This window comes from Onychostruthus taczanowskii, unplaced genomic scaffold (genome assembly GCF_017590055.1).
Source record: "Onychostruthus taczanowskii isolate IOZ18803 unplaced genomic scaffold, ASM1759005v1 scaffold14, whole genome shotgun sequence".
Classification (NCBI taxonomy): domain Eukaryota; kingdom Metazoa; phylum Chordata; class Aves; order Passeriformes; family Passeridae; genus Onychostruthus; species Onychostruthus taczanowskii.
In genome coordinates this window covers 5,721,938-5,743,881 of record NW_024498573.1, presented here as the reverse complement: position 1 = coordinate 5,743,881, position 21,944 = coordinate 5,721,938, and the positions used below count along the sequence as shown (strand labels likewise).

At 45.7% G+C, this 21,944-nt stretch overlaps 1 protein-coding gene across 4 annotated transcripts in view; it reads left to right on the top strand.

The window, feature by feature from the left end:
- The window catches only part of GRIA1 (glutamate ionotropic receptor AMPA type subunit 1), a 118,564-nt gene that overhangs the window by 47,095 nt on the left and 49,525 nt on the right, over window positions 1-21,944 (top strand). For 3 of the 4 annotated variants that reach the window (XM_041397530.1, XM_041397532.1, XM_041397531.1), the window contains exons 3-5: window positions 10,435-10,674; window positions 12,025-12,209; window positions 16,624-16,677. In XM_041397530.1, the coding sequence (XP_041253464.1) occupies window positions 10,435-10,674; window positions 12,025-12,209; window positions 16,624-16,677 (479 nt within the window). The remainder of the gene's footprint in view (window positions 1-10,434; window positions 10,675-12,024; window positions 12,210-16,623; window positions 16,678-21,944) is intronic. The other variant, XM_041397533.1, reaches the window with a different exon arrangement.

Here is a 21,944-nt window from a genome sequence, read left to right as displayed (position 1 = left end):
CCTGGTGCCTCTGTGTGCAAGACCTGCCTGCCCCTGGCTGGCAAGTGATCCTGGTTTCCTGAACAAATGGATTTCACTAGAGGCATTTCTCTGTAATGTCAACAGAAATGTTGAGCATCACCTGGTGAAAGAGTCTCTGATGCTTGTGAGAAGTGGTACAAATTAGCAAACCCCAGCCTGCTGCTGCTTTTCTGTCTAAATAATATTTTACAGGTAAAGTTTCTGCTGGGAAGCAGTGGGGTTTTCTCACCAGCTGCCTAAATCCTGTCATCAGCTTTGGTTTGCACTGAGTGACTGCTTGAGGCAGAACCTGCATCTGAGAGTGCAGTGTCACTGCTCTGCAATGATGAACAACCCCCAGGTTAGCAGCAACTCCCCTTCCTGTGCTCTGCTTGGCCTCCCTGCAATTTGCATTTATGCAGAGTGTTTTACATGATCTCTCTTGCTCTCTGCAGCTCACTAGAGAGTCTATTTCTCCAGCAGCCTAAAAATTCTCCCAGAATAGAAATCAGTAGGGAAGGTGTTTGCTTGTAAGTAGGCACGTCAGGAAGGGATCTCAGTGTTTTCCTAATGTTAAGGATGCATTCTAACATTCTAACATTCTTCTCCCTAAGCCACATATCCCATTTTCCAGGTTATTTTCTCAGTCCTACAGCAGGATAACTGAGAGGCTCCTGGTGTCTTCTCTGGCCTCTGTATAGAGTTGATGATTTTTTATCTTTCATTAGCATAAATAATTACTGCGACATATCAAGCTCTGCAAGTAAAACATCCAGTTGAAAAGCCTTTCCTGAAGTTTTGCTTTGTATTTGATACCTCCTGTCACTAATATTAAAGAGATTTGGTTGCTCAAAGGTCTTTTAGGCAAAAGATGTGTATCTAAGGGCATTTTATATAACTAGTGATGTGCTTTGCAGCTTCTCCCACATCTTGGTCCTTTCCTCAGTCCTGTGAGTTTGGGAGATGATTTTTGTGGGTCCAAGTGCAGGTTCAGGAGAAGCCTGTAGCTGTAAAAGTCCCCTCTGTCATGCTGATAAAAAGGCACAAATTTCACCTAAGATTTTTTAGAAAAAATCTCAAATTCCACTTTATTTGTGCTGAAAGTCTTGCCAGGTAGCCAGGCTGATATTTGGTATTTTGTGTCACATTCCCAAGGGGCTCCACATCTACCCACAGGTTTGTGGGAGCAGAGGGGCAGAGAAGTGTTCTCCTGGTTCCTGCATCCCCCACCATCCACATCACTCAGAGGGATGGATGTCTTCACCTCCCACGAGAGGGAAGTGGCCTCTGGAGCTGCTTGCAGCCCTGGTTTAAGTATCTCCCCTTTGCAGAAGCTCCATCTGGGCACCCTGACTGGATGCACTTCATGTAAACTGTTTGTTCCACCACCCACGGCGAGCAACTCGCACAGAAGTTCCACTAGAGACCATAAAACTGCAAACCATAGGTCCAGATCTCACCATCTGTCACACTTCTGCCTCCCTGCTCCCCAGACAACACAGTCTCCCACTGAGTTTAAAAGATCTCGAGCTTAAACTTGTTTGTTTGGGATTTTCCACAAAACCTGGTGCTCTGAGGCATTGCAGAAATCAAAATGTTGTAAGTCTTATCATTTATTGCCCTCGCAGTGCAGACAGGATTAAAGCTGTTCTAATGAGAGGGAAGGAATGGTAATATTCCCCCTGACATTAAGTAGCTCTGAACAAAGCTATGAGCACAATGGAAAGGAACATTTATGTGAAAAGGGAAAATAAAAACCCTACAAGACATGACTATAGCAAAGAGCCACCACGGGAGGCACTTAAGGCCACAAAAAACAGCACTCTCAGATGTCAAAGGATCTTGTGATTCTGCACCAAACTCAGCCCTTGCTGAGATGTTAAATATGTTTCAAAACCATTGGTGCTTTCACAGACCTCAGGTGAGCACAATGTGCAACCAGGTAGCACAAAGGGTTGTGCCCTAGGGCTTAACTGTTGTGTGCTTAGTAGTTTGTTGGGTTTGTGCCTTTCTCTCCTCTTCCCAGAAAACTAATGGCTCCAGAGACTGCAGAGGAGGTGGCACTTTTGGGCCAGCAATAGCACATGTAGGTTTTGGAGCATCTGCTTTGCTAACTCAGCAGATACCTGTGATGTAGCCCTGAAAGTGGATAGAAAATGTGAAGGTTTATAAATAATGTGTCAGCTGGTGGGTTTAGGTACCTCTTGACACTTCAAGGCCCCAAGGACATGATGCCCTGTCCTGTGTGTGAGAGGTTCTCTTTGAAGGATCTTTGTCCTCGGTAAGTATAAAGTTCTGCAGACTGTTTCAAGACAGGCCCTTACAAAATCCTCACCAGAACCTGAGGCTTGCACTGATGTCTGAGGCTTTAATGTCTATGAACCAATATAATGTATTAGGGAAAGAAAAGAAGCTATTGAAGATGAAGTGTACTTCATCTGCAGCAAGACCTTCTCTATGTGACACATTTGCTTTCTGACACTGCTTATCTTCCCCTCCTCCCACTCCTCACTCCCCTTTTTACTGTTTTAATAATTCAGCACTTACAGCCCAGAATTAAATGTGAGAGGTGTGCTGTGTACTCTATTGACATGCTGGGGGTTTGGTGCTCTGTTCTTTCCCTCTGTTGCTGATCATGTTTCCCAGCAGAATCCACACCATGATCCTGTACTTAGTTTCCCTTGTACAGGAAACCATACACCACTGTCTTCAGAAGGACCAATATAATACAAAAGGCCATCTAATAAAAAAGCAGAAGGAAAATTGGTTCAACCCTCATTCCTCATCTCCTTTTACAACGTTGCCGTCGCTTTTCCATTTGTAGTAATCTTGCTTTAATATTTATGTCTCTGCTTCAGACACAGAGAGTTCAATGAGGACAAATTATGAGTTCTCAATTTCATTGTGGAAGGTTAGATGAGAGCAGGGATCTCTGGTCTTCCTGAGTCCGTGGGTCCCATGGGAACAACCATCTGCAGCTGGGGGCCCTGTGAGGGATCACTCCTTCCCTCTAGAGTGGCTACAGGGGAGATGGAGATGAGGGGTGTGGGCTAAGAGAGTTCAGCTGCTTTTGCAGAGCTCCTGCTGCTCCAAGGGAGCCCAGCACAGCAGCATTTTCTGCTGGGTTCTTTCTGGACACAGCAAAAATCCAGACTGCCCAGCAGACCTGATGGAAGTGTCAGACAGTTCTGGCACATCTTTAAGGTCCCTTCCAAGCCAAACCATTCAATGATTTTAAGATTTTCAAAGACAAAATGTCCTGCAAAAGTCTCTCAGACTGTATCTCAGTTTGTTAGCTGTCCCCAGAAAGGAGCCAGACTGGCGTGGAGGAAAACACTCCCATTTAAACAATGAGACGAGGTGGAAAGGTCAGATCTTTTATTAGAGCTGAAAAATTCTGAGTTTTTTCCAGGCACCAGAGCTCTCCTGCACATCTTTTCTGATTTGAAGTTATGAAAGCAGAGAGTGCTGTGGAAAAGCTGTGGCTCTGGTATGGGGCACTGGGGAGATGAAGGCAGTAGACAACAAGAGCCTTACACAGTTTAAGAGCATGGCATCAGTGCTTCCAGCTCAGAAAGGGGTCTGTCTTTGGGTCTGCAAACGTCAGCCTCTGACCAAAGGGACTGGAGCAGATGGGCTCAGAGAAAAGCAGCTGCCTCACAAGCAAAGATCCAAACCATGATTAAATAACAAACCTGACACAGAAATGGCAGTGGACCCATTTCTCCTTACACATAATCTGATCTGTTAACCACAGGATTCTCATTAACCAAACTGTCCCTATTAGAATAATAATCTAATTCTATCCACAGAAGAAATGAGACCCTCTTAAAGATGCTTCTAATCTCAGTGTCTTCCACATAGGGATTTGCATCTAATTCCTATTAAAAGTGCTCAGAAATAGTTTGTGTTGACTGTAAACCCTTCAATATATTTAATTCTTGGTTATATGTGACTCAACAAAGTATTAGCAACCCCAAAGTAAAAACACTTTTAAAAACAAACAAAGCAAGCAAGTAGAATCTTGACACAAATATCATAATTTTCCTTCTTTCCTTATTTCAACAAGTTCAGTGACCTCATTAAAACCTTTGACATTTGAATTTTTTTTTTTCTGTTTTGTAGTCACACTGGATAAGAACTGCATTCAAAGACTCTAGTAGAAAAATAAAAAGAGGTTTTGAGATGTGGAGTACAAAGTGGAAGAGCAAGGACCTTCAAGTGGTCCCTTAGAGAGATTAAAGTAAACTCCGATTGACTGTATCTTCCACCACCATGATTTTACTTCAAAAGTTCACTTAAATAAATGAGTCCATGTTGTGAAATTTTGGTGACCAAACCACAACACTATTTCTGTTTCCTAAAACTCAGTGACGTGAGAAAGAAGAACACCAAATCCAATTTGATTTCAAAGGAAACTTATCATGTGTCAGCCAGGCAAACTAAGACTTATTAGCCAGTTAGGCTGGCAAACTTCACTGAAAAAATTGAAGCTATCAATGGATGCATTTATGAACAGCTCTTCAGTCACAGATTATTGTTTAAATATGAGGGAAGGAAAGCAGATCTTTATGTAAAAACCAGCACTACTTTCCAGCTTCCAGGATCATTAGAGCAGCAGTGCAGGGAAATGATGGAAGGGAGCACTGTTCTGTACCTTTTATATATTTGAAGGAAAAACATGGATCTCTTGTGATAGCACATCAGCCTGATTTGCAGTTGATCAAATATGTGGGACATATCTGCTGTCAGCTAAACACACGAGTGGAACAATGGGGGAGTGTAGAATCTGTTTGGCTTTCCCCTGCTGCAGAAATCTGTGGGAACATGCTGTCGTTGGGATGTGCTGAAGAGACGCGCTCTGGCACCTACGCCACAGAGGAGAGCTGTGAGGACAAACATTTGGGAGGAAAGCTGAGCTGAGCCTAATTGCAGCAGACACCAGAGCTCTTTCCTTGGAACCCCACCAGCTTTGCCAACCTGATGTCAGGTTCTCCATCTCCGTGCGAGGGTCGCCTCCAGGCAGGGCATGCTGAGAATTAATTATGCATGCATATCCTCCCTCCTCGTTCCCACATGTGCACAAGCACACTCCAAGTGAGCAAAGGGAAGCATGTGGGAGCTGCTTCTTGACACCACTGTTGTCAATGAGTATGTTCTGCTGCGAGTGAGGGTGTTGGTTCTGTGTCCCAGGAGGTTCGGGCACAAGAGGATGGTACTGGGGCTGCAGGCATTGCAGGGTTCATCTTTAATAGCTTGCAGAGGATAACTGACATTGCTGAGATCACCGCTTTATTACCCTAAAAGTCTGGCCACACTTACCTTGCAATTTTTAAAAGGCACTTTTTCATTTTGGTGTGTGCTGTGTTGAGTGATTTCAAAGATTTCTTCTTATTTTGGAATTTATATTTTCTCTTTTTTTTTTTTTTTTTTTTTTTTTTGTTTGGGCTGTGGGGAATAATTTGGTCACATGCGCAGCTCAGTATCATAGGAACAGCTTTCCTGGAGAAGATGCAGTGTATTCCCTCCTAGATGCCATGACATTCTCCAGGGTCAGGAAGGCCTCTGAGATCTGGCAGGGAACATCTGGGCTGCCTATCCCCTTTTGCAAGTGAGAACATGAGTCATTTGTGAGGAACATCTGGGGATATTTCATTTAATCAGGTTTTTTACCGCTCTTGTGGCTTTGGGTATTAGCACTGTCTCTGCTACTTCTGTTCTCTGACAGAGGCACATGCAGCAGCTGAATCTCCTAAGAGTAAACTAAGCCATATTATTGGCTCCCTCCAGGGGTAGCTGGGTGAAACTTAATAGTCCATGAGATACAACAAGTCAGTAGAAATGATCTAATGTCCCTTTCTAGTCTTAAACTCAGTGAAATGGTGAAAATTCTGCTTCTAAAGGAGATGGCAGATGAGCAGTTGCCAGGTTCTCCTACCAGGCTTCCTCCCCAGCTGTGTCTCTGGAGAGCAGTTCCCTTTTTGCAGTCTTGTTTGCAGATTCTCAGCAGAATGCACAGTTTTCACTGCTGGAGACCAAATCCTCATTTCCATCCTTCTGTGCAGCCGTTTGCCCTTCCTCCTGCCTCAAATCCTAAGACTATTTCAGCCCTTTTGTGGTGATGGTTTCTGAGAGAAACTTTTTGGGTTATCTTCTTTCACCAAAACCTGAAAGAGATTATCTGACATCTGCCTTTCACCCTCAACAACGTGGAACAGGTCAAACACCCACTTGTAAAATACCTCTGACTGTCCGAATGCAGAAATCAATCTTGTTCATCTGATCCCTCTGGTTAAGAGCTGCAGCTCAAATAAAAATTCTAGCACGAATTTTTACAGACTCAAAACTCTTTTGCTTTCCTCTCCCACAGAGAAAATGTGCAATTTAAAGTTGTGAGTGTTGATGTATTTACTGATGTATTTTTCTCTTTCTCAGAAGCATCTGCAAAGGTGGCCAGAGCTGCCTCTTTCAGCTCCCAAATAAGTGTCCTCTACTGTGTGTGCTTTCAGTAAAATGAGTGTTTCTCTCTGATGTACATTCTTTACCTTGAATATTTCCATATGAAAAGAGAGCTTTTGAGAAACACTGCAAAGATTAGAAATCCTGGAGTCTGTGGATTCCAAGTGAATGAATCACAGATGCCTTTTTCCTCATCTGAATTCAAGGACACATCGGGTCCCTGATGGCTACCATTCCACAGGGGGAGAGGGGCAGCCTCCCTGCTTGTTCTACCACGTCAGTCACTCTTTAACTAATTTACAATCTATTTGGACTTTTTCTGTAAGTTAGAAAAGTTTTTAGGGCAGGCAGATGAGCTCTCACCTCACCTGGCTGCCACAGGCACTCTGCAGAAAAGTTTTTAGGGCAGGCAGATGAGCTCTCACCTCACCTGGCTGCCGCAGGTGAGAGAGCAGCTGGTTGTCACTGGATCATCTCTTCAGCATAACCAGGGGACAATCTTGTTAATGCCTCTGCTTTTACCTAATTTTCCTTGCTGAACAGCACTGGAGATCTCAGGGAGAAATCCTGTGCCCGGAGAAGGAGGGATATGCACCATGGGGCCTGGTGCAGCACACACTGGGAATGCCTCAGCCACAAATCCCAAACTGATCAATTAAACAAGAGTGACCAGGGAGAGCACAGCAGTAGTTGCCAGGGTTATCAATAATTATGGACTATATTTTCCAAGGGCTACTTTAGAGGGAAATTCTTCTGTAATAAATTACAAATTCAATGTAAGATACAAGGTCAGGTATAGCCCAGAACTGAAGTTCTCTGTCCTTTCCCACCCTGCAGCCCAGAGGCCACCAACAGCACATGCAAACAACCACAGATGTCTGCATTTGCATCCAAGCAAGCCCTCCTCACTTGTGCTCACATCCTGGGATAGGCAAACATTTATGCTGTTGGATTTCACCCAGATTCCTGCCTGCAGGAAGGAGCTTGAGGTGGAACTGTCCAAATTCAGCTGCTGGAGCTGGTCTCCAGGCTGACTGCAGCTCTTCTCTGCAGGAAAAGCTGGGCTGGGGCCAGCCAGCTGCTCAGAGAGAGCAGCACAAGGCTTGGAAAGGGTGATGCTGTCACCAGCCAATTGACCAGAAGAGCTCAACTTCTTGGATCTTGCATTCCAGCACAATCTTCATCCCTTTTATGTTTCTTAATCTTTTTAGAAATCCATCAGTCAGAGGCTAGTGACTGCTCATCATTACAAAAAACAAAGAGAACTTAAAATATTTGCTTCCTCTACTTAAGGTTTACAATTCTTAGTAGTAGATTATTAGGAAGTTGCACAGCAATCAAATGAGAACAGAATAATTAACAAATTTGCTTCATAAAATGATTAAAGGAAATGTAAAGAAGTTCCAGCAAGCTCTTAGTGTATTAAATAACAAGCAAGTAATTTCTTTTTAGCTTTGCTGTGTAAATTCATTTGGAGCATCTGTAATTTAAAATAGCCCTGAGATTTACATAATTTTGCAGCCACTGCTTTTACATTATGCCAAGTTCAGTCCTAGAAAGGTGGCTACAGCTCTCACTCTTCATTTTTCCAGATTTACTGACACAAGAGTTTCTTTGTTTTTCTTTAGGAGATAACTCTTGGCAAGCTTTTTTTTTTTTTTTTCAAATTATCTGCCTTGTCCATGGCCTCTCTTATCCTGCAAGTACAAAGCAAGTGAGGGTTCTTTCCAAACTTACTAATGATAAAAAGTGTTCACTTTCCCAGTTGTCATTGGTACAATCTGTTTCAAATGCTGGCACTGATGATGTCTCAGAACAGTGTAGGAGGGATGCCTGAGCGTGACTGAGCCACAAAGTTAAAGAAAAAAATAAAATATGATAGATTCCTTTTGAACAGAGAAGAAATCTGAGGAAGACATGCCTTGACAAAAACAAAACAAACCAAGCCAGCCAAGTTTATTGTCTGGATTATTAATTGTACTGGATTGTTCAGCTGTCCCGAAAATGTCTCTTTAATCATTCAGTGAGGCTGAAGCCCGTGTCTCTGGAGATCACCTTCTGATCTCTCACATATGGTACCTCGCACCCCTCATTAGACCCACTGCTCCAGTCACATGGAAATGCTGCTCAGACTATTTCCATCTGGATCTGCTGCTTTTCTTCCTGAATGTGTCAGTCTCATGATGAGGGCAGTGACTCCAGCTGATACAGACACAATTGCTGATTGCAAAGAGAGGCACTGCTGTGAAAATAAAGAGAAGAGGGGGTTATTTCCGTCTCAGTTCGGGCTTTCTGAGGCGTCCCTGCCCTGCAGAATGGCAAATTCCCTTGTGGGAGGAAAATGCTGAGATCACAGGTGCTAATCAGTGAAAAGAGGATGAGCAACTCTGCGAACAAACTGCAGGACTGGGATGCCCAAAACCTGGGCTCAGATCCAAGACAAAAGAAAAAATTTCTTCAGTCTTGTGAGATTCCATTCCCAGCTCTCAGCACCACCACGAAGCCTGGCTGCTTTGTTTCAGGGGTGAGACAGGAGCAGGGACTTGCTTTGCACAGTGGGAAGCAGGATTTCTTGCTCTTCTCTCTGAATGTTTGGTGCTGGCAGTAGCGAAGTGAGGAACATGACAATCTTTTCCAGCATGGCTCTGAGCCAGCCAGAATTGACTTTGTGTCCCTGCTGGAGGGACAGAGCGCGCATGGATCCCAGCTAAAGGTGCAAGAAGCTCATGCTTAGGAGGCTGTCTCCAGCCACACGTGCAGAAGGTTGGGTACTGGCAGTCAGCAGCAGAAATCAGGTCAGGGGATTCCCGAGCAGTGCAGAGCACTTGCCAGGGGACCCCAGAATGTCACATCCAACTCCTCAGCCGCACTCGCGCTGGGAGAGCGGGCGAGTGATGTGTGAAGTGTTGAGTCAGTATAAATGTCACAGCCAAAGGTCTTCAGAGTCAGAGTGACAAGAGGAGGAAACACTGGTGCCAAGAGTTCTGACACAGGAAAAGTGCTGTCACTGCCACCACCTCCAGCTCGGAGATTTATTGATGGTAACTTGGGATGTGCCATAAACAGGGGTGATATTGAAAGAGTCTGACTGTCTCAGGGGCCAAGTTTTACAACCCAAAGTGTGAACTCTCTCTGTCTCGCTGAGATCCTCAGGCATTTTCCCAGCAGCTCCCACGAGCTCATTAAGTGCTCTGCAGAGAAGGGCTCCAACCCCAGGGAGCCCTCCCTGCACAGCACAGGGGCTGACAGGACAGACAGACACCTGCCAGGGAGCCCAGCGAGCCCTCCTGGTGGAGCCCTCCCCAGACACTGCTGATACCTCCATGGGCTCACAGCCTGCCTCCATGGCTTTGTGAGGAAACCAGAAATTGCCAAAAAATTGTGTTCCCAAGTACCAACACACTCCCAGTGTCAGAGGCTCTGACTCAGATCCAGCAGCTCATGCCCCAGGACAGATCCCCCTGGAGCTGTGCTGTGGCTGTGTTGTACTTTGGTGAACCTTTGCTGAAATGCTCTCTCAGAGTGGTTTCCTCAGCTGCTGAGGTCAAAACTATGGCTTCCCTCTGGAGCTGTTGGCCACAAAGGGCTGTAGTGCTGTGCAAAGGCTTTCCTTCTGCTCCCTGAATGTATCCAAGGTTCAGTAGCCTCTTTCTGCCAAGGGGTTCCCATGTTCAGATAACTCATTTTACTCCAGAGCAGCAAAATCTTCAGCAGAGCCCTAGGGACACCAATTTCATTATTTTCAGTCATTTCTTCCTATCAAAAGTAAAGCAGGTCTGTGGAGATGAAGGGCAGGGCACTCCATGGCCACAAGCCCTGTTCTTCACAGGTTGCCTTCACCCACCCACCTGGGGGAAAATTACCCAGTCCAGAGAGACCTTGCAGCTTATCTCGGGGAAAAGTTTTATTTTGCTGACATTGCTGAGAAACCTCCTCTATTTTCTGCCCTCACCACCTTCCCCTCTGCTCCTGCAGTCTGCTCACAGTTCTCCAAGGGCGTCTATGCCATCTTTGGCTTTTATGAGAGGAGGACCGTCAACATGCTCACGTCTTTCTGCGGGGCCCTCCACGTCTGCTTCATAACCCCGAGCTTCCCTGTGGAAACCTCCAACCAGTTCGTGCTCCAGCTGCGCCCCGAGCTGCAGGATGCCCTCATCAGCGTCATCGAGCACTACAGCTGGCAGAAGTTTGTGTACATTTACGACGCTGACCGGGGTGAGTCGCAGCTCTCTGGGAGGGGTTACCAGGCAGTTAAAGACAGTGGTCTACAAGGAGTCTTTACCTACAAAAGTTGTGGGTCTGGGTCAGCCTATGCCTGCCCTGTTTGTTTTTCTTCTAAATTTCACTTTCTGCTGAAGGTGAGCATTGATCTAAAACAAGGATCAGCCTGGCCCAGGGTGTGTGTGTGTGTTCATGGGGTCAGATCCAAGCCCAAGGGAAATACTCGATGTGCAAATGGTTTGGAATTCAAAACGGAGAAATTGTTTCTATTCAATAGGTCCCATATTGAACTGGGCTGTCAAACTCAAAGGCACTGAGTCCTGAGTTTAGAAACAAGAAGAGACACTTGCTCAGATCTCTTCTAAGCCCGCAGCCAGGTATGAGATGTGTGCTTCTGGAGCTTGGAAAATTCCAAATTCCCCATGTTGGTGCATGTCAGTTTTCCAGGTAAAAGAACAAAAACCCTGTGTGGGGTAATGGAAGATGTTACCTAACTTTCTAAACCACAAACCAAAAAAGGGCTAGAGAGCTCATTGCTACATGATTCAGTTTTCCCAGCTCTCAAATGCCTTTAAAGCTCCAGGCTTGGAGGCTGCAAGCAAAGCAGATTTGTGGAGGATAGGGCAGAGGTAAGGTGATTCACATCTCTGTCCTGAAAGTTTTAATTATCCCCTGAAGGGACAGGATGGGCTTTAGAGACAAGGAGAAACTATGAAAGCATCCCACCTGCTTTCTATTGTCATGAGGCATGGGCACACAGAATATTCCAAAAGCACAGGGCTGTTTAGGGTTGTCCAGCATGATTGCAGAGAATTGCTATGTGCATCTTCTCTAGAAAGCTGTGCATGTAATTTAAGCAACATCTTTCTAAAAGTAATGGTCTCCTGATGAGATGCTGCTGAGAGAGAAGCAAGCTGAGTGTGACAGTGTGCTGTGATTGATGAGGGTGTCCCTAACCCTAGGAGCACACAGCCTAAGCAGATCAAAGATGAAAAGGAAACTATGGCTGAGAGAAATCAAGTTATTTGGGGAACAGGAAGATGGGGATTAGAGTTCTTATCTGAATCCCACAGCAGGACCTGATCAGTGAGACTGCTCTGCCAATTACAAAGGAAAATCAGACCTGGAATCGTCTGTTCCAGGCCAGAAAAAGCAGGAGTCATTAATTCTAGCCCAGATGGGGTTGGGCCAGATCTAGACTCTTAGCTGCTCTCTGCAGTTCCACTGCACTCTCATGACTCTGTCTTCAGCCTGGATTGAGGCAGCTACACAGGCTGCCAGGAGGATGGAAAGATGCCATTGCACAACTAAAACCTGGCTCTCCCCCTTCTCTTCCCACCCTAGGGTTGTCAGTCCTGCAGAAAGTGCTGGACACTGCAGCTGAGAAGAACTGGCAGGTGACAGCTGTCAACATCCTGACCACAACAGAGGAGGGATACCGGGTGCTCTTCCAGGAGCTGGAGAAGAAGAAGGAAAGGCTGGTGGTGGTGGACTGCGAGTCTGAGAGGCTGAACATCATCCTTAACAAGGTTGTGCTGGTGTGGGCCTTCTGGAAGGGGTCTTGCATGCAGAAAAGAGTTGTTTCTCCCTGGAGAAGTTCTCCCCATTCTTGCCTGATCCTTGTCTCCTTGAGGCTCTCATTGGAACTGGGGTGTGTGCCTTGCAGCTTCTGGGCTCACGGGCATTTCTCTGTTGGGTTACTGGGGAAACAGTAAAGCTGCAGGAACAGTGCAAGCTCTCATGAATTCGTGCTGAGTGAGCTCCACTGCTCCATCCTCCCTCCCTGTCTGACTCCTTTGCTGAGCCCTTGACACCCCTTTGCTCCCCGGTGAGTTTGCTTTGTGCTTATTCCTCCATGCAGCGTGCACAAGATGTGGCACCTCCTGATTCTGCTGAGTCTTTCTCCAGGTTTTGAGTTAAGGTGGAGGTGTGGATTGGCACTGCCAGATTCCTGGTCCTCCAGCCTCCATGTGCTGCACCAAATTCTCGCACCTGTGCCAGCAGGATTATGGTACATCTGTCCTGGATATGGATTTCTGTGGAGACAAGACAAATACAAGCCAGGGGCGGGCTGAGTCCACACTTCAGCCACAAGACCCTTCCCTCTCACACCTACAACCCTTCCACCACTGTAAGGATTTGGAAAGGGCAATTTCCACTGCTTTACTCATCATAATCAGCTCACTCTTACCTTGTGCTTCACAGGTCTCCCTATCTAAGGTACCTATCATCTCTGTCTCACACTTAGCTGCTCCCTGTAGGGGACAGGGACTGACTTTCACCAGATGCACAGCTCAGTGATGAGCACAATCCATCCTTGCTGGATGTCTCTGGGTGCTCCTTGTTATGTGGAATAACAAAGAAGAGAGCAGGTTGTAACCTCAAAGCAAAGGTCACATTCATGAAAGAGAAAACAGATTATTCCAGAGGGTAAAATCTTCTCCCTGGCTATGGAACTACTGCAGCTGAACAACATTTTGGACAAGACCTAGGCAGTGAATTTGACTTTTCTTTAGAGTATATCAAATTTTTAGCATTAATAGTGTCAGGCTTTTAAGCCTGGTTTGTCAAAAAGAATGTTAAGTTGTATAGTAAAGTATTACCTAGTCTTCTTGATATGAGCAGGAAAATAAGGCTTTCTTTCAAAGTTCTTCACATAACTGGAGCAAGTGTTAAACCTAGATATAGGAAAAGCTATTTGTAAGGGCACCAAAAATCCAGATACTGTGATTATTTATTTTGCAATGCTATAAAAAATATCAGTTCCCAGGGAGAAGATGTACAAAGCTGTGTTTTACTACAAAAATTACAGAGCAATTCCAGCAGACATCTGTGCCTGGGAGGTAACACTCCAGTGAAGGATGGGGCTGTGAACAACTTTTTCAGATGTGTGCAGTCCATTTTCATCCTTTTTAACATTTTTGTTCCAATTCCACCAGGATTTCTGAGAGCAGAGGTAGTTGTCCCACTGTGAGAAAGTGATGCCAGGTTTTTCACAGTATACAGATACTGGAGTGATTCAAAGATAGTGTTCATCTCATTATCATGTGAAATTCAGCTGGGACTGTAACTTGGGCTCTAACTTGGGCTGCTGGCTGGTCTCTCAGCTCACCACACCAGCAGCCTCTGTGGGAATGTCACTGTGCTGTTTGCCCTGTCCCTCTGACTGTCTGAGGTATTCCAAAACCTCCCTCAGCCTCTCGAGGACATTTCAATTCATTTATCTTCTTCCCTGACAAGCCTATCTCTGTCTCTCAGTGGCAGCGGATTTGTGATTTGTGCTCCGTGGTGAGCAGGAGAGCTGGGGATGGCTGTCCAGCTCCTGTGCCTCTCACACCCACACTGCTGCTTTTCATTTTTCCTCCATACACAAAACACAAATAACACCAGTGACTCCAGCAAGACAGCCCTCAGCTGTGGAGGAGCCAGTGCTCTCTGTTAAAAATGACCTGGTTTCTCTCTGGGAGATTCCTCTGTGTCGTGTCTCAAGGGTTTGATTTGTCTTTGCCGAGATACCTGTCATTTGTGAGCCAGGCCTTGGATCAGGGCAGGTTGCCTTGGGGTTGTGCTGTGTAGCCTTAATGGGATAAGTACTCGGTGGGTTGTGTTCCATCAAAGCCCTCTATTGTTTCTTCCTTGTCTCTCATTAAAATGAGTAACTGGAATTTCTCCTCTGCCAGTGTTTCACTCTGAGAGGATTTCTCTCTAATAGATGTCAAACTCACCCATTAAGAAGTGGGTAATGAAACCTAGGTGGCCCAAGTGAGCAATCAGCATGCAGCCCAGCACAGCCTCTCACCACAGTCAGGAGGAGTGATAAATGCTATTATAACCTCAGCTTGCTACTGCTGTCCGGACACATTAGGTCTGAGCAAGCATTTTAAAATAAATTAAGATCACAAATAACTGTGTAAAACACAGGAAACGAGCTTCATAATTCAGGTGGATGGACTGTAAGATTAACAGCTCAGGGAGAGCTGGATGGCAGCGCTCTCCGGTTCATCGGCTCTGACACCTCATAAAATAACAAAGGAGAGCTGGGGCTGAAGGAGCCAATGCCAGCTATTGTTGACACTGGAGAAAAGGGGAATTGGATCATAATTCTTAGACATCCCAGTGCACCAGAGATTCTCCTTCCTCCTGCAAGGTCTGGGACTTACTGCAAAGGTCAGTCTCAGCTGATGGATGGAAAGGGACAAGTTTGGTCTGGTTTTGCTTCTTAGATCAGGCAGTGGAAGATACTCAGAAAACCACCCATAATGAGGTGTATATCTTCATAGCTTTAGGTAGACAGAGGATTTTTCTGAGAGCTCCAGGCACCTCAGCAGAAGCCACACTGAGGGATCCTGTGCAGGGAATCTGGTGGAGCTGGCATTAGCTGTGTAAGGAAATGCTTCTAAATGAAGCCTTCATTGGAGTTAATTGCCACCCCCACGTTAATGCTGAGAACCAGATGAGTTTTATTATGCGTACAAGAGCACTTCATCAGAGAAGGGCTAAGGCAGATGAACCAGTTGCACAGAGCAACTGTCAGCTCATTTATTATCCATTTGGAAATCCCTAAATGACTGCTCATGATAATCTGGGAGTGCTGTCCCATGGGGAGGATCAGTGTCTGCCCTCATCTGACACTTCTCAAGTACCTGCTGCCAGCCCGGCACCAGAGACAAGTCCTGGGTAGACTGATTTCTGCTTGAGTCTGACACAGCAGTGGTTTTGGGATCATTCTGTCTGTGAGGATCTTTCTGTCCTCACTGCAGCTTGTGCAGATTTTGCCTGTGCCTGTTGGCAGTGCAGGCAGCAATTCAGAATCAATTCATATGACAATGGAAGCAAGAGGTAGTCTTGCCAGCCAAGAAACCTAATGGAAACAGCAGAGTTCTCTCAGAAACTGGCAAATCTTGTGTTTGTACAGGCTTTGAGGGCATCTGGGCATTTTTTTCCCACTTTCTTCTTTCTCTTTGTAGAGTGGCTCAAATGCAGATGGTATCTGACTCTAGTAAACTAGTAGGAATTTAACAGTGCTGCTGGAAATCAATAGAGAGGAATTTCAATGAAAAAAATGGAGTCAGCAAGAATAATAGAGACTTTTAAGTGTATTCTTTCTCTGCTCTTTTTAATCAAGGGAGAAAAATACACAGGCCATCTGATGAGTGCCTCTGTTCCCCCCAGTCACAGGCAAATCTGCAACAGGTAGAAAAGGAAAAAGAAAGGGAAACTTTTCCAGCTAACATAGAAAAAATCAGCTGTTACAGATTGGTAAGCAATTGTGTTGATAAAAGAAAATAAAAACCTGACTCTGCTATGTCAGGGACAAAAGAGTAAGTGGCAAAGCACGTGTATTGGGCCACCATGCACATGAATCTATAAATTATCTCAATGAACATGCAGGGGAGTCCTCTGTGGCTTACCCAAACAGCTTCATTCTGGAGATGCAGTTTGAAACTCCACTGGTGCACAAAATCTTACCCATAACCTAAACTTCCAGCCATCTCTCCCAGAGAGGTGCTTGCAGCAGGGGCTGGAGCTTGCAGGATGTGCAGAATTGCTCTCTAGTTTTGCCTAAAGTTTCAGCTGCATTCACTGGACACATGGATTCCAATTCCCCGTTTGTTCCTTTGGTATCTGAAATACAAATCTTTTTAAGGCTTTTTTTTTCTCTCCCCAAGCCTGTAGGAAGCAGGTTGGTTTGGTTGTTTTCTCTCCCTGCCTGTACAATGTTCCTGGGATCTTGTCCTGTCTAATTTCAGATTTGCTGCTCAGGTATCACGTGTGAAAGCTCCGGCCATCCTCTAATAAGATTGGGAACTTTTCTTTTGCTGTGTCTTTCTGCTCCAGCTGAATAGTCTCAGCAAGGAAAAATAAGAGTGAGAAAGGGCAGATAACTGACATTCTTCTTCCTTAGTTGATCTCTGCTAATTATTCTTGTTTTTTATCTTGCAGATCATCTCACTTGAAAAAAATGGGAATGGGTACCACTACATTCTGGCAAACATGGTGAGTTACCCTAATTGGTGGGGGTTTTCTTTATCTCACAGTTTTGTAAAGCACTATATTTATAGTTACTGATCTGTACACTCTTTTTATCATCCACCTTCTAGATAAAAAAAACCACCAAAGTCTTCTGCTGTGCTTCTCTTGTGGAGTTTTCTCTCTTGAGCCAGCAAGATTATCTGCAGGGTATCTCCAAGTGTGCTGGGGCTTCGGAGTGGCTTGACCTTGGCTGGATGGCAGATGCAGACCAAAGTCATTTCATCACTCCCCCCTTGGTGCTAAATGAAATCTGACTGTCATGGCTCTAGGGAGAGAATTGAATGCAAAGATTTCTTTAAGGAAAGGATTCTCTTTAATGCAGGGAGGTGCTGCCTGAGGACAGCAGCATTGGGCAGTGGCAGGACCATCTTTCTGGAGCAACTCTCACAGGAGGATGGAAAATTTCTTTGCCTAGGGAGATTAGGGGATAGGTAAGAGAGAGAAATGGGGGTTTTCCACAGCAGAGCTCCTACCCTCACCTCCCCAAATGTGTCCATCCATCCAGGAGGATGCACAGCAGAGGCTGGGCTGCTGCTGGCACTCTGGGGCTGATGCTGCTCCCCTGGCACTCCTGTGCCCCGGTGGGGTGAGCCATGTGCAGGCTCTGGACCTGTTCTTTCAGCACAGAGGCAGCATGTCAGCCCTGGGGTAATTAAACTTTAAACTAGCAATTAGTCAAGCAGTTGCTGCCCTTCTCCTTTCCTCAGTCCCAAGATAACTCTGTAATTTACCAGGCAAAAATGGCCACATCATTACCCTGCAGTGCCCTGTACTGACCCTGCACCCTGTGCTGGCTGCCTACCGTGTAATTACAGAGATTAAAATGTTACCTTGTGCAGGGGGAGACATGCAAAGCTACAGAGCAGCCAATAACTTCAGTTGCTAATTTAAAAAAAAAATTATTATTTGCCATATCCCAGATCCTCGATGTTTATGAAAGTCCCTTCATTAAAGTTAAGCAGGAAAGTGAGCTGGAGTCACTGGAGTGAGCATGTCTGTGCAATTTTAAGTACACCCACACAGAAGGCTGAATGACAATATCACCTCTTCCCTCTGCACAGTTTCATAAGGATAAATGCATGAAAGGCATGAGGTGAACTAACACTCAGGTGTAGGAGATTTGAAGGACATTTCTTAGGATACTACTCTCCCTCACCTTCACCCAGAGAAAAGTACACTTGTCCCATCTTTAATGTGTTTTCCCAGCCTTTGCACAAATGCTGAGAGGACAGAGCTGGCTGAGAGAGGTTGCATACTCAGCCAACAGAGTTTATAAATAATTAACTTGGAGCAAAAGGCTTTTCATTTCTCCAGGTCCTCTGCAGGGACATTCTGCCTCCACTGCAGCTCAGTGGAGGGGGCTTTGGGTCCCACAGTGTCTGACAGGACCACCAGAATTCTCTGGTGTGCTTTCCCAGCAGCTTGGATTCTGGGGAGAAGGAGCAGAGTGAAAGGAATTCAACCTTTGGTCTTTCCTGCTCCTTAAAACCCAGCATCACACAAGAGCCAAAAGTCAGAGACGGGAATATTTAAAAAAAAAGAAAAAAAGAGTAAGGGATAATCAGACAACTGGGAAAACTATTAAAAAAAAAATCCTGGCATCCCTCAAGGTTAAGAAGGTCTTTTCCAGGGCAGAGCAACGTGGGCAGGTTCAGACACCAGAAGCCAAATCAGCTCTAACATGCTGCATCCACACAAGAGCTACTGGATGATGGGTTTAGCAAGGAAAATGGCAAAAAGGCCCTAAGATCCCATGTTTCTAGACCACAGGGCAGCAAGGAAGGACAAGAAGCCTCCCTCGGTGGGGATGGCCAGGGATTTTATAAGAGATTGGCAGAAGCTGGCATCTGGCAGGGTTAAACCCTGGTGTGAACGCTCTGATCCGAGAGATCACAGTAGGTTTTACCCTCTTCTGAGGACACCTCATGGCTGGATTAGAGCCTTCAGAGGGTGTAGCATGCTGTAATTTATTCCCACTGACTCACACTCATAGTGGTAGACCTGAAACACCCCTCACTTTCCCCTGCAGACGTGTCCTGGGATGACAGGGCGTGCGTTGCCCACGCACTCCCGTAGCCTCGTGCGCGCCCGCGTGCCTGGAGAGCAGCCCTGCTTCGGGGAGTGCCTCCTTCTGCAGCACTGACTCCTCAGAGAATAAGTTAAGAGCTAAAACCTGGAAGTGTTGGGTTTCCAAATGAGTTATTTTTCGTGCCCTGTGCTGGCTGAGGCAGTCCTGAGTTAGGACTCTCACCCTGTGTGAAGATCAGGTCAAGGGAATCCTCAGCCCGTTCGTAGCCTCCAGGTTTCCTGCACTAGCTGGAGCAAGGGGAGGAATTTTCAACACCTGCCTTTTGCCTGACCTACTTGGGCATGGAAAAATGGGGACACAGTTATGGAAATTACAGATTGAAAGCAAATATTGGGAAACATTTCTGGATAACCCCACTTAAATTCCCTTTTTTAGCTATATGCTTGTTCAGAGCTATACAGAGCCAAAAAATCCAAGCAGCAGCACACCACTGCCCAGTTGCAGCAGCTTCAAACTGGTGTTCCATCAGGAATGCAAAATGAATTTGTAAGGCAATGCACAGGCTGAATAAGGTCTAAAAAAAAGTCATCCATAGGTACATTTTGGAATGGAAGAATTCCCTGTCTGACCACAGCCAATCCATGAGCAGTCACTGCCTTGCATTAACCTTGCTGTGTGTTTGCCCAGCAGTTGCTCTGGGTGAGCTGTAGTGAAGTGCGGAGCAGAATTTGACAGCAGCAAGTGAAGGCTGGTATTTCCTAGCAGGAACAGCTTTCTTTTTCAGTGAAATTGCTGTTGCCAAGGTGAGACAATATTATTTCTGTGTTCACAAACAAAATGAAACCATTCTGCACCCCAGGCCATGGGCAAACATCCTTCTCTGAAGCTGCTACACCTGCTAAAGACACAACTTCTCTTTTCTCCCCAGCTCTGCCCATCCCATGAAGGTCTGACTGTAACATCCCTGCCAGGGGAAGGGTTCCTGTGAGCATCCCTCCCTCTCCTCGAGCCAAATTTGGCACTCTTTGTGGCTTTTGCAAACTGATGAAATCCTGGTCTTTAACCAGTACCCATCAGAGTTACCTCAATGAGCTTTTCCCAGAGCTAACCTGGGTATTTGTCAGGTGCACTGGCAGCTTGCAGTCATATTTCTCTCTTTTTCCCTCTGGAACTCAAAGAGATTTGGCAACTTTTAAAAGTGTTTGTTTCTGTGAGTCTCATTTTTCTAAGCTTTGTTCTCAGCCTTTGAGATCATCAGTTCTAGCAACCACAAAGAGGAAAAAAAAATATAGTCAATACTGTCAGAGGAACAAGCTTAGAAACTTCTGGGATTCCTTTCTTTTGATGTTCAGGCTTTTTGCCCATAACCTTGGCTTTGTGTATCTGTTTTTCCTGTGCCATGGATGTGAGCTGACTGCTGTCAGGAGTGGGAGAGCATCAGCTTGGGCAGAGAAAAATCTTTGTCATTAAGTAAGGGACACTCATGTAACCTGTCTTTAAAGGAAAAATATGAAAGACAGCTGCCACATCCAGTGTTTTAGCCGCTTTTTTTTCTTTCCTGGTGCATTATTCCAAGTTGTTCTTTTAGCAAGGGCTCTTTTTTTGGAAGATGAATAGGTAAGTGTACGAGATTCCTGATGGCAGGGGTAGCAGGGAAAAGTAAAAATAAAAACAGTGTTGATTCCAGAAGGTAAGCACTTTTTCCTGTGCCATTCTACATCAGCCTGTGACAGCACTGAGTTAGGCCATAGGCAGTTTCCCTTTGCTGGCAGTTGTGGTGCTGGTGGGGCTTACCAGTGATGCCTTAAGGAACCTAGAAATAAAACAGCACACTTTTGATAAAATATTAGTATAGGAGGTAATATAAAGGTTGGTCTTTATTGGAGGTCTCCAGAGGAAGATATGGAAAAATGTTCACAAAATGCCCACCACCCCATGGGGTGAATGCAGTGTTATAAGTTTAGCAAATTAGCATAATTGACAAAAATCACCAACTAGGAGCACAGGAGGTGATGCAATTTCCCCCAGTTCAACCGTCCTCCCCCTTCAGATGGAAACTAAACTTTGTTTATGAAAATGTGTCTTGAAGAGCTGTTTTTCAGCCTTGCTTTCCAGAGAGAACCAATATAGGACTGGGGTCTTGGAATGTGTTTTGTCCTTCTGCCTAGGGAAAAGTACTGGGAAAACTAGCCACAGATACAATAGGCCACAGAGCTACAAATACATGTACAGAAAATATATAAAATTTTAAAAAAAACAAAAATCGTTCTGCATCATCATTTCCCCAGCACAGCAGCTTTGCCAGCAGAGTGGCTCCTGCAGGAGTCAGACAAGATGTTCTGGGTTTATCCAGTTCCCCTCTGGGTTGGATAGGCAGCTTTGATATTTTTTTTTTGCACCAGAAAAACAGGAGGAAGACCTTCTGCACCAGCAGGGCTGAGACTCAGCAATGTGAGACCAACACTGGGTGCAGAGAGGGAAGAGGAACACTCCCAGATTTGCCATCCACAGGCAGAGAGTGGCTACCCTAGAGCAGGGCAGGACAGCCACACCTGCAGCACCTGCTGGGGCTGTGTGGGGAGGGTTTTGGTGCCCAAGGAAGGTCTGTACCTGCCCCAGCACAGTGACTGTGGCTCTGTGGGGAGGGTTTTGGTGCCCAAGCAAGGTCTGTACCTGCCCCAGCACAGTGACTGGGGCTGTGTGAGAAGGGTTTTGGTGCCCAAACAAGGTCTGTACCTGCCCCAGCACAGTGACTGGGGCTGTGTGAGAAGGGTTTTGGTGCCCAAGCAAGGTCTGTACCTGCCCCAGCACAGTGACACCCGTGGCACTGCCCCAGCACAGTGTGGCCACTGGCAGTGTGTCCATGGCTCCATGCCCTGCTTGCCTGGAGCTAAAATGTTGTAGCTCTGTCTCCCATCAGCTTGAAGGCTGCCCTGTTTATCTGAGTCTCCTGCCCCCTGAAGTGTGGCTGGTGGTGGCACAAACAAGGGCAGCAATGCTCAGGTGTGAGTCACTCGCTGATTTGAAACTCAGTGTTGTGGAATTTACAGAAGGATCTGCATCTCCTTCTCATCTCAAGATGAAAAATTTATATTCTTCTATTGGAGAAAAGTGTCCTAAGTTACTTTTAGGGTTCTAAAATTATGCCTGTTAGACCTTTTTGCTTCCTGAGAGGTTTGTGCAAGTAGGCTCATGAGGCAAA